The sequence below is a fragment of the Anolis carolinensis genome, chromosome 1, assembly GCF_035594765.1.
Source record: "Anolis carolinensis isolate JA03-04 chromosome 1, rAnoCar3.1.pri, whole genome shotgun sequence".
Classification (NCBI taxonomy): domain Eukaryota; kingdom Metazoa; phylum Chordata; class Lepidosauria; order Squamata; family Dactyloidae; genus Anolis; species Anolis carolinensis.
The window spans coordinates 326,329,456-326,342,375 of NC_085841.1; the positions used below are offsets into that span (position 1 = coordinate 326,329,456).

At 40.2% G+C, this 12,920-nt stretch overlaps 1 protein-coding gene across 19 annotated transcripts in view; it reads right to left on the reverse strand.

Moving 5' to 3' along the window:
* ralgapa1 (Ral GTPase activating protein catalytic subunit alpha 1) overlaps positions 1 to 12,920 on the reverse strand; it is a 192,050-nt gene that overhangs the window by 55,908 nt on the left and 123,222 nt on the right. For all 19 annotated transcript variants that reach the window (XR_010002099.1, XR_010002101.1, XR_010002102.1 and 16 more), the window contains 4 exons: positions 11,730 to 11,840; positions 7,964 to 8,032; positions 6,980 to 7,114; positions 2,021 to 2,204 (listed from right to left, as the gene is read on the reverse strand). Coding sequence is in view for 15 of the 19 variants with exons in the window: in XM_062968273.1 (XP_062824343.1) it covers positions 2,021 to 2,204; positions 6,980 to 7,114; positions 7,964 to 8,032; positions 11,730 to 11,840 (499 nt within the window). In the remaining 4 variants the exon portion in view is untranslated. The remainder of the gene's footprint in view (positions 1 to 2,020; positions 2,205 to 6,979; positions 7,115 to 7,963; positions 8,033 to 11,729; positions 11,841 to 12,920) is intronic.

Below are 12,920 nucleotides of genomic sequence, written 5' to 3' on the forward strand. Positions count from 1 at the left end.
TATAACCCTAAACTCACACTCAAATGTTTACTGTCCTCAACTCCTCTAGCTTTATAGTCCTTAAATTTACTGGAAATACAATGGGCTACACTGCCACATGCTGAAACCCCACTGTTTATTTTGAGCTGTGGAAAATCTAAAGAACTAATATCAACTGGAAATCTTGGGACTGGGCCATTCATATAATCAATGAAGCATCTGCCAAGGGAGCCTGAGGTACTGAATTGGTAAAAGCCCCTGCATGAAACCGCTCTTACATATACTCTATTCAGAACCACATATTTCTGTAGAAACAATCCTCACCTTTTTTGACGTATGCAAAATGGCTAGATAATCCCTTAAAATAAGGGAGAAGAAATGAATGCAAACTGGGGGTAAGGAAAGAAATAAAAGAAACACATTTCCATCAGGAGTCCCTAATGCCTAGAGCTGGATCTTGTTTATTGACATTATATCACCCCTGACGACCAAAGCAACTAGCTCCACTCACTGTGCAGAACAGCAATTATAGGGGGCTATGGAATTATGGAAAGGAAAATGCTTAGTATTTGGTACAGCTAAGCCAATACTATAATCCTTGGAAAAAACTCATCACCTCATCTAGTCTTAAAATTTATAGGAATTATCTTTGAAAATAATTTAAAGGAGGAGAAGGTTACAAACTTGTCTAAGATGACATAGCAAGGTAGAAATGAAATTTCTTATTTAGGATTATAACAGGAAACCTAAAAATGAAGGATAGCAATTCTGGGGTTGTGTGTAACAGACATTCATTCAAAAGGGAAAAAAAACCCTATTCAAGGTTGTCTTTTCAAATTGTCAGATCTCACACAGCATTTGCTGCAAACCCATAATTACACATTATTATAGCACACAAAGGCAGCAAGGCACAAAAAGCTACTGCAATTCTCTACACTTGCAATGAAACATGTAGGGGAAGTTAATTTTGGCAAATTCTTTAAATATTAGTTTTGCATAATGCGTATAGGTGAAACTGTAATTAGGGCAGAATGAATCCCTCAATGTTTCTTTCATGCTGACCCTGCGGATGATTATTCTGTGCTAATAAGACCACAGCCATTTGACAAAAAGCCAACTACAGTACCTTGCTTCATTCTTCAGTAAATTTAATAATTACCGCTCCTCCTGCCAACAGTTCTCAAATCAGATTTGTTCAATCCAATACTGAGCTTATTAGAGGACAGCTCTGTGTTCAGAATTCTTTGGCCAAAAAAGTACTTGAAGATGATGAAACATGCCTTAGACAAGGGCACAATGATTAGCCATTTTCTCCACATAAAAAAAACAGCACGAAGTCACTACAGACCACAAAATCACCTGCTGTTAGCACACAGCTGCTACAAAAAGGTTCTGCGTTTATCTAGTCCTTAATACCTTTAAGGAAGCCTAAAGGGAACTGCTTAATATAGGAGGAGAATGACACTACACAGAATATGTGGTATCCATATTACAGCCCATCTTCTCCAAATTTTCTTTCACCTAGACCATTTCATATCTACTGAAAGAAAAATGCAACTTAAAACTTTAGGAAATCTTTATTTTTAAAGGGAAAAAAATACTGCCGATACTGGAGAACTCTCCTGCAAACAAGTATGGTTTAGATAAATATTGTTGAACAAGACCAGCAAAAGAGAAATTGTAATAATTTAAAAAATCATACATACACATTTATATTGTTTTTATTATTACTCAGCACGCTGTATCTGCATTTTGCCTGGTGGACAAGTCAAATCAGGATAAAGAATACAATATACATTGTGTTACTTGTTTATCAATTTATAGAAGGGCAAAGATATATATTAAATTGATGTTTGGATTGAGAATGGACTTATTTCAAGAAATAAATTGCAATTACTGCTCATTTATTACAATTGATTGATGCTAATTATTTTCTATATTGGCATTAGATTTGATTCAAAACCCACTATTTAAATTAACATTCAGGTTTGAAAATTTACATAATTTAATCACAAAGAGGAATTTGTTAAGGTAAACAGACCTTCTGTGACTGGCTGGAGTTTTGAAGACCTTTCTGAATCAGGTGAATGTAATGGTTCAGGCTCCTTCAAACTTTCCAAATGCATAAAAGGATCATAATCCGGCGACGCCAAATCAGAGAGGCTTATAGGAAAATATTTTGAGTTGCTAAAGCACTGAGATCCATAGACACATCCATGAAGAACCTATGAATAAAAATGATTTTCACTGAGGGTCAGAGAAATAGTATTACAGGTATGAAAGCTAAGATGACGGGTGGGATTGCCATTTTGCCATATAATGGATAGAAGATTTATACAGAGTACTTAATCTGTGATTATGTTGTATGTACAACAAGCACATAAGAAAGTAGTTATCAATTGATCAGGGTAGTAGTGGAGGAATATCTTAGGCTTTCATTTATTTAGATTCATTTATACACTCTATTCCAAATAATATGCAGGTATGTGTTGAAATTTTCCATAATGATTCATAACACTAGTTTAGACCTTTAAAGCCATTTGTGACTTGGAAATTCAGAATGCTTCTTTGCTAGCTAGGCCAGGAGATCATCCCAGGCTCTTCAAGAGCTCCTGCCAAGTGAAGTATGGCATTATTAAATATGTGAAGCTTGGGGGAAAATAGAATGTGTGTGTGTTTCTGCCTCCCCCCATTTAAAAAAAAATAAAAATATGCAAAATGTAATTAACTCTTCTAAATTTTTTCCAATGAGAAGGATATTTTTCAAATATTACCTTCAGACTATGTGTGTAAGGTCTGTGTGACACAAAAATGAATTTTGTGTTTCAACGTGTGTCTCATCTCCAAGATATCTCATTATGTACATACGGGTACTCCAAAATGCAGGTAATAATAATAATTTTAATAATTTTATTCTTATATCCCGCCCCATCTCCCCGGAGGGACTCGGGGCGGCTTACATGGGGCCATGCCCAGACACGACAGCACAAATCAGATAAAACATTAAACCGAGCAGTAAAACTTCAACATGATTAAAAACAGTCATAAAAGTCAATATAGACAATAATATTAAAATCCCGATTTGGGTCAAAAGATCCAGGCCAAGGTGCAAAGCAATATCAAGTTATCAGGGAGGGATAATTATACAGCAGGTGTAATACTTAAAGTGCTGAATGAATCCTAAAAACAATCCAGAGGGTCTACTGCTTAATAGGTAAATAACATGATCCCACAAGGATCAGTCAACGAAGGCCTTCTGGAATAGCCAAGTTTTCAGGCTCTTCCTGAAAGAAAGTAGGGTAGGGGCCTGCCTAATCTCCCTGGGGAGCGAGTTCCACAGCCGGGGGGCCACGGCGGAGAAGGCCCTCTCCCTCGTCCCCACCAACCGCAACTGCGAAGTTGGTGGAAGCGAGAGGAGGGCCTCCCCCGACGAGCGAAGAGGTCGTGCGGGTTCATAGGGGGAAATGCGGTCTTGAAGGTAGGTGGGTCCCAAACCGTTTAGGGCTTTGTAGGTGATAACCTGCACCTTGAATTGGGCTCGGAAAATAAATGGCAGCCAGTGGAGCTCTTTAAACAGCGGCGTTGAGCGCGCCCTGTAATCTGCCCCAGTTAGAAACCTGGCTGCCGATCGTTGTACTAGTTGTAGTTTCCGAGCCGTCTTCAAAGGCAGCCCCACGTAGAGCGCATTGCAGTAATCCAGTCTAGAGGTAACTAAGGCATGGACCACCATGGTCAGATCTGATTTCTCGAGGTATGGTCGCAGCTGGCGCACAAGTTTTAGTTGTGCAAAGGCCCTCCCAGCCACGGCCGACACCTGGGCCTCAAGTGTCAGCGCAGAGTCCAGGAGGACCCCCAAGCTGCGGACCTGCGCCTTCAGGGGGAGTGCGACCCCGTCAAGCACAGGTTGCCACCCAATACCCCGATCAGACGTACGACTGACCTGGAGGACCTCTGTCTTGTCAGGATTGAGCTTCAGCTTGTTCGCCCTCATCCAGGCCAATACAGCGGCCAGACACTGGTCCAGTATCCGAGGGGCTTCCTTGGAATTAGGTGGAAAGGAGTAGTAGAGTTGGGTGTCATCCGCGTAGAGATGGCACCGCACTCCAAAACTTCGGATGACCTCACCCAGAGGTTTCATGTAGATATTAAAAAGCATGGGGGACAAAATGGAACCTTGCAGGACCCCACAAGTCAATGGCCAGGGGTCTGAGCAGGTGTCCCCCAGCTTCACCATCTGGGAACGACCCTCCAGGAAGGACTGGAGCCACTGCAAAACAGCACCCCCAAGGCCCATCCCAGAGAGACGTCCCAGAAGGATACCATGGTCGATGGTATCGAAAGCCGCTGAGATGTCCAAGAGAACCAGCAGGGTCACACTCCCCCTGTCCAGCTCTCTGCGGAGGTCATCCACCAAGGCCACCAAAGCCGTCTCGGTACTGTAGCCAGGTCTGAAACCAGACTGCGATTGGTCCAGAAAATCCGTATCTTCCAAGAATCCCTGGAGCTGGGAAGCAACCACCCGCTCCAAGACCTTGCCCAAGAATGGAAGGTTAGAGATTGGTCTGTAGTTACTGAGGTTAGCCGGATCCAAGGAGGCTTTCTTCAAAACAGGCCTCACCACAGCTTGTTTTAGGCCAGATGGAAATATGCCCTGCTCCAAAGAGGCATTGATTATTCTCACAAACCAATCAACTAGCCCTCCACTGGCTTGTTTTAAGAGCCAAGATGGGCAAGGGTCAAGGGCACAGGTGGTTGCCCTCACCGCTCCAAGAATCTTGTCCACATCATCAGGCTGCACAAGCTGAAACGAATCCCACAAGATCGAACAGACAGATGCCTCGGTTACCTCACCTGGCAATGCATCAAGGCCGGTGTCTAAGTCGGAACGAATCTGAGCGACTTTGTCTGCAAAATGGTGAGCGAACTCGCTACACCGAGTTGACGAGATGTCGGGTGCTCCCCCGACCTGAGGAGGGTGGAGGAGCTCCCCAACAACTCGAAACAACTCTGAAGATCTATTTGTTGCAGACGCGATGCGGGCAGTCGAGAAAACTTTCCTGGCTGCCCGTAACGCCGCGGAATAGGCCCTAATAGCGGCTCTAGACCGTGCTCGGTCAGATACGTCACGAGTTGTTCGCCAGCGGCACTCTAGTCTCCTTCTTGCACGTTTCATCTCCGCCAGCTCCCCAGTAAACCAGGGAGCTGGGGCAACTCCACGCAGCGAGAGGGGACGCTCAGGAGCGATAGTGTCTATTGCCCTGGACAACTCGCCATTATAACGAGTGACCAGGGCATCGACAGGATCGTCAGCTTCCATGGTAGACAGATCCCCAAGAGACCTCAGGAATCTCTCAGGATCCATAAGTCTCCTGGGGCGGACCATCTTAATTGGTCCACCATCCCTGCGGAGGTTGGAAGAGACGGTTAGTCTTAAACTGATCAGATAGTGGTCGGACCATGACAATGGAAGAATAATTTGCTCTTCCACTCCGACCAAACCGTCGCCCGCAACAAAAACCAGGTCGAGTGTATGTCCAGCTTGATGAGTGGGACCCGATATTATTTGGGACAGACCCATGGTCGTCATGGCGGCCATGAATTCCTGAGCTGCACCTGTCAAGGTGGTCTCAGCATGAATGTTGAAGTCGCCCAGCACCAACAGGCGCTGGGAACGCAACACCACGCTAGAAACCACCTCTGCTAGCTCAGGCAGGGAGACTGCTGTGTCACGGGGTGGACGGTACACCAGCAGAATCCCCAAACTGTCCCGGGTACCCACCTTCAAGTGGAGACACTCAAACCCAACAGATTCCGGAACGGCGCATCTGACCAAGGCGATGGACTGCCGAAAGACCACCGCAACCCCACCTCCCCGCCCTCCTGGCCTGGCCTGCTGATGCGCCCCGAAACCTGGAGGACAAAGCTGGGTAAGACTAACCCCACCCAGATCATCCAACCAGGTTTCGGTGATGCAGGCCAGATCCGCATGTTCATCCATGATTAGATCCTGGATAATAGATGATTTACCTTTGACGGATCTGGCATTAAACAGCAGGACCTTCAGCCGGGAGGGGCTACCATGGAGGCTACCACACCTATCCTTCTCCAGGGTCGCAAAAACCCTGTTGCGCTTCTCCCTGGAAATTCGTTGACGGCAATTCCTCCTCCTCCCCCACACCTCGATGGAGCCACCCCCCGCCTGTTCCCCACCCCCCAAGGAGTCTGGCTCAATTGGAGTATCCTTAAGAGAATCTAGTCAGCTCCCTGGATCCAAAAGGTTACTAGACACACCATCTAACTTTACTTCAAAAGAAGGGGATAAATGGGGCCTACTGGAAAAACGTAGTGAGGTTGAAGAGGGTGAAAGTTGCTGGTCTGGTACGGAAAATGATTGGGCCAGAGTCTCTAATTGAGACTTTTCTAAAGGGGGGAGCCTATGCTGAGGACTACACATCCTATTATCTCTGGGCCTAACAGATGGTTGAGTTTGTAAAGATAGGTACTCCAAAAAAACCCAGAAATATCCCCACCCCCAGAAAACCCAAAACATTTTTGGTTCCAAGCATTTTGTAGAAAGGATAGTCAATGAAAATCTGTTGGTATACTCTTCACCAGTGGAGTATTTTCTGTGTGGAGCCCCACTAGTATGACAATTGGATTGTTCAATTAATTATGATTATTTCTTAACATGACTAGGGGGTCTCAGGGACTGGAATCTTTTCCCCTTCCTTAGGAGAGAGAAATCGCAGGGCAAGAGCACTACTGTGCCAAGTGTATGTGCTTTATTTATTAGAAATTGTATGAATGGCATACTCTCTGTGATTGCGGTTGATATTTACTATATTGTGCTTATTGGTATCACTAGGAACTGCCCTTTGTAACATTGTCCTTGTAACAGCAACAGGGACCTTCTCCTCTAGTCATATTAGAAGGGTTTATCGCTAAGTTTCCATAGACATAATTATGTGTATGTAATGTGTATGGAGGAAAAAGGAAGTACCTTGTATATACAGCTGAGAACAGTTTTTTCAGTTTTATCATTTTCAGATCCTGCAGTTTGAACAGGTTGTAACAGTCTCTTTAGAGGCAAGGCCATTATCCAATCCAACAGACACAGGAGTAAAGATACCACCAGCTATAATATAAGAATTTTGAAATTATATATAATCATAGAGACCAGATTACATCATTCTCTATTCCTTCTCCTTCTCTTTTAAATTTAGTCTCATAAGAAATCTCAAGAATCACTAATAACACATTGTGCTTGTGTACTGTCTTGACAGTTTTGTAGAAGGAATTCAGACATCACATATATAGGGCAGGATCCCTTTAATCCAAGACCATTTTATTTGAGTGGAGAGAGAAATAATCTGAAGCATAATGCCAAGATAGGCATGCCTCAGTTCATAAAGCATCTGACAGTGAAGCTCCTTTTTACATCCATTCAGCACCCCTCTTTCCTCATCCTTTCTAGTTGAAAGTGTTTAAATCAAAATCAGTACTAAGAGAATGGTGGAAGTCTGGAGAAACACAAACATTTGGTCTTGTGTTGCTACAACACGTCTATAGTAAGACAATTTTCTTTTCACAAACAGTCTACAAATTGCAGCTATTTTTACACAATTAAGTGTTAAATATAGCCGTGGAATAAAGATGGTCAAGGGATCATCTGTAACAGTGATAAAATGCACACATAATCAAACTTATTTGTTTTGTGAAAGAGGTAATAAATTATTCAAATTCAGCAGAAAAGCACAAATGTCATAATGCATTGATAAATACTTAAAAAGAAATGTTTTTTAAATCATATCCTGCCTTTCTTCTAACGTGGGATCCAACAAAAGATCTAAGTTGTATTATAAATGAGCAACAAAAACCTGAAAACTTATGCTTACATTTAAACTACACACTTTGCACCACAACATAAAATATAAATGCAAGTGTAAGAACAAAATAGAAGTGAAATAAATAAAAATTTGGTTACCCTCTTGTCCAGTTCATATGAAGAAGCTTCAGTACTAGGCAACAGATGAGTGATGGTAGCTATCAGGATCTGTGGATAATAAGATTTTTAAAAATTACTATGGATGATTAGATCTTTTAAAATCTTTGATAAAAAATTGTGTGAGATTTTTAATCACATTAATAATTCACATATATTGTGGCAATCAATTAAAAATGCTTACCATATTTACTCATGTGTAAGTCGATGGCAGGTTTAGGGGCAAAACTTATGGATTTTGATATGACCCATGGAGAAATTATCAATGCTATTACCCTGTAAGTGTTTCAGTTTATCATTGCTGACCAATGCCAGTACACATTTGTAATGTACTATTGAACATTTTGGAGCCCACGGTGGCGAAGTGCATTAAAAGCTGGAGACCAAAAGGTCTCAGGTTCAAACCCTGGGAGCAGCGTGAGCAGCCGCTGTTAGTTCCAGCTCCTGCCAACCTAGCAGTTCGAAAACATGCCAATGTGAGTAGATCAATAGGTACCGCTCCAGCAGGAAGGTAACCGCACCCCATGCAGTCATGCCAGCCACATGACCTTGGAGGTGTCTATGGACAACGCTGGCTCTTCGGCTTAGAAATGGAGATGAGCACCAACCCCCAGAGTCAGACATGACTGGACTTAACGTCAGGGGAAACCTTTACCTTTTATTGAACATTTATTCTCTTCCCATTCAATTTGCTGATCATTCCTGCATCACTTAGCAAGTCATCTGAGAACACTGTTCTTTGAAGTTCTAGGTTGCAGATTCAAAACTATTATGAGCCTGAATAATGTTGGGATTGCAGTCTTTCAAGAGTTGTTATCAGTATTGGCAAAATGGATCCTAAACACATTTACGTAGACATCAGTCCCCTTGATTTCAGTCTAATTTATTTCAAAGTAGGTACTTAGGATTGGTCTGTCTGCTTTATTTTGCTGTCTGCTCTATTTTACTGGCTTCTACTGCCTGTGACAAAAGCAAAAGTAGTCCACTGAATGGTATTAAAATATTTATTCAAATTGTTGTGCCCAAACATATCTATGTATTTCTAACAGAAAGATCACTGTTGTCACTGTTTTGTATTTGATTGTGTTATTTACTTCACAGGTCTGTAACTGAGGAATCTGAATATCTGAGGCACTTTATAATAGGTAGCTGCAATTAACTGTTTCATTTTAAAGTTGTGAAACTTAGTGATGGCTTGTATAAACTCTACAAACCAGCAAATTTTTATTGGGATAAAGCATAACAATGAAAATGACAACAGTAAAGTATTAAAACCAAAGAATGTTAAAAGCATTCTAGAATACAAGGGTTACTTCTGAAGAGACACAGTTGGGTTTGTAGTGCTACCATCACAAAATATGCTCTCTTCTGCAAAATATTGTGTAGAGCAGAATGGGCATTCCAGCCATCACGGAACCACTGCATTTATGAAACTCTAAACACTTGATCTTGTTTCAGGATTGGTTTATAGATTAGCCCAGAAAAGTTAGTAGTTACGATTTTTACTCACTTTTTTACCCATAAGAAAAGCTAGAGGAATGACAGATGGAAATGATTCATTGGCAAGCCCCTCTGTACTATGTCCACCAACCCACTTGATTTCTATGCTGAGTGAGCTTCGTGTCCTGAGTGTTCAGCAGAGAAGTACAGCATACTAGGAGGTAAGTGAATCAGAGCCATTTACTTGTAGGATATTAAAGTTCAGCACTTTAACACACTGTGCCACCAGGGTCCCCTACGAATATAACATATATATTCTTAATTTCATCTCAATTTATTAAAATTGATGCTGCTGAAGCAACCAAAGATGGCTAAATAATTATTTAATTTCTTCAATTTTATATTGATTTAGATGACAAAATCATTACTTTTATTTTAAGTCTATGTAAATAGAAGATACAGTGTACTTTAAAAGTGCTATCTGATGTATTAGATTCTCAAACTCTGGTCCTTTAGAGCAGTGCTACTCAAAATGGTGATCATTGGAGCAGTGGCTATTTGTCCCTGGCAGGTTTGCAGGAAAGAAAGAACTGTGCCCAATGGGCACAAATCCAGTGCTGATCCCTGGCACAACTGAATAAAAATGGATTGTTGGAAGCACTGTTCTAGATGTTTTGGGCTTCAGATTTCCTGAGGATTGACTATAAGGATTGATGCTTTTTTTGAGGTCTAAGGCATCCAGATAGCTAGAGACAGAGAATCACTATATAAAATTATTTTGATCATAGTTGTATTATATATTCTCTTTTGAAGTATTCACGTCCACAGATAGAGAGCATCATCAATAGCCCATTTTCAACATATGAGACATTATGTTGAGCATGCAAAACAAACTATTATCCTCACTTTCTTATGCTACTTGAAGTCATGTACACAATCTTTGAAGTCATAATCAGTAAGGAAATAGGCTTTACACAGGCTTTTGAATAAGTACCACCCTCTTGAATGTTAATTTCTTGTACAAATGGTTATCCTTGATAGGTCGCATCTGCATGGGTAATTTCTCGATATAGCCTCAGGGTTCAACTCATTTTTGGGTTCTCCCCCATGTTCTTATAGCACTTTTAACTTCCTCCATGTTTAAAAGTCTCACTTAGTGCACTTTGATCAGCCCATCCTTATGTTTTATTGCTGCGTTTTAACTTTGCCTTATTAATGGTCTGATTTTAATCATATGTTTTAATTTTTCATTCGTGCGTTTTTGGTATTTGATGTTTTTGTATGTATACTTGTTTTGTATTTGTAAGCCGCCCTGAGTCCCTGCGGAGAGATAGAGGCGGGGTACAAGAATAAAATTATTATTATTATTATTATTATTATTATTATTATTATTATTATTACTGTTCATAAAAATTAATAAAAGACAATGTTTTATATTTAGTTCTGCAATTCTTTTTAGACATTTTATTCATTTCAAATGTAGCCAATGAGATTGAAAACCTGAAGGGCACATGAGAGAGGCTTCATCATCATACTGTTCTTCTGGTAAAACCTCATGTCATTTTTCTGCTAAGATTCCCCCCCCCCCCAATTTATATTCTTCACTACCAAATAATACAAATATCCAGACTACCTTGGGAGGACAATTTTCATCAGAAAAAAAACCCTGAAAGAGACAGGGGTTAAAACACTCTTTTCCCAGTTCAAAATATAGTCGCAGAGGCTACACTGTGTAAAATAAACAAGCAAACAAATCTTCAAAGATTCATGGAACTATAATTAATTCTGCTCAAAGGTAATGTTGCTTTACGAATATCCAGTGGCACACTGTGCTTTCTTTTGGAAGAAACTCCCAAAGCTTCCAGTTTGGCAATAAATATGAAAACAGAAATCTTCCTTTACAAAGACACTTTTCAGATCATGACATGTATTTGTCCTTTTGGATGAGTTTAGAGTTTTTAAAAACCTATGTTATAAAATGAACATAATAGAAAAACGAAACTACATTTCAACAAAATTATGTATTCTGTAGTATGACGAAAGCTATTAGAATTCTTATTTGTCAATAATAATTTAAAAGTTCTTCATGTTCTTTACTCTTACTTAACATTTCTTTATACTTGACATGGTTAACATAACAAATTTGAGCATTACAAATAAACTCTGATGAAAACAAACTGTATATGAAAAGCCAGAATATTTGTTATAGGAACACTTAACTTTTGCCAGTTTAGAAATATCACACAAAATATTTTCAAAGAGTTTAGATAAATACAAAATTCAAAAATTTCTTCAAATATTTACTTACTTGAATAATTTTTAATGGTGAATCAGCTTGGTACATTTGTAATCTGTCTGCATACTGAATCAGCATATTGAGCATATTACAGGCAACATGTGCAACTGTTTTATTTGGAAACTATAAAAACACAGAAAAAAATTATAAATACACTGACCTCAATATTATGAAATACATTATGACAGATTAGCATATCACTACTATTATATAGTCAGAGGAAAATGAGATACTTAAAAGAAAGCAAGAGAGCAATAAACCTTGTTATCTAATTTTTGAGCAGATTTAAATTTAAAATTGATAGAAGCTGAGACCAAACCAAACAGAAGTGCTCTGAATTGGTAATGATTGCTTTTGAAATGAAATTGAAGGTATTTCGTGCAAATTGGGGTCATAGGAATGTGCAAATATGGTTCCTTCAAACTAAGTGAAACCAGACATTGGTTCCTCCGTACTGTGGCTCAGTTACTAATCTAAATGGAGACTATAATGAAGAAATCATAAGATGACTAATGCTCAAGTAGAAAATCCGAAGTCAGAATAATCCATATCATAGTATTCCTATTTCTATGGACACTGCATAGCAAAGAAAGTTGACAGAAAAAAGACCAACAATTTTCATATGCAGTGTATGGGAATACTCCTATGGGTACCATGGTTACTATGAATCACAAAAAGACAAATGAATGGGTCCTACAGCAAACCAGAAGCCAAGATGACTAAACTGAGATGATCATATTTTGCCTTTGTCATGGGATGATTTGACTCACTGGAAATGGTTGTGCTTGCTAAAGTATGGGACAGTAGGAAAAGAGGAAGATCACAATAGAGACAGAATCAATTGAGGAAACCAAGCCTCAGGTTTGCAAGACTTGAAGGTAAGGTAGTTGAGAGCTGGGACTCTTAGAGGTGTCTCATGAATAAAATCACCACAAATTGAAGCTAATCTGATGGCAAACAGCAACAAAACATTATTTTCCACCAGGTGTTTTGGATTTCAGCTCCCAGAAATCCCAGCCATTAGGAATTGTGGGAGCTGAAGTCCAAAACATCTGGAGGAGCATAGTTTGATAAACTCTGACATAAAGCATACTGGGCATCATCCACAAGGCCACTTCTGCCAAGAGAATCAGGAGGTCCTTTTCCTGCCTTCTCTCTGTGTGCCCCCAAAACCCTTTGGTGGGGAAGGAAGTTCAATCACAA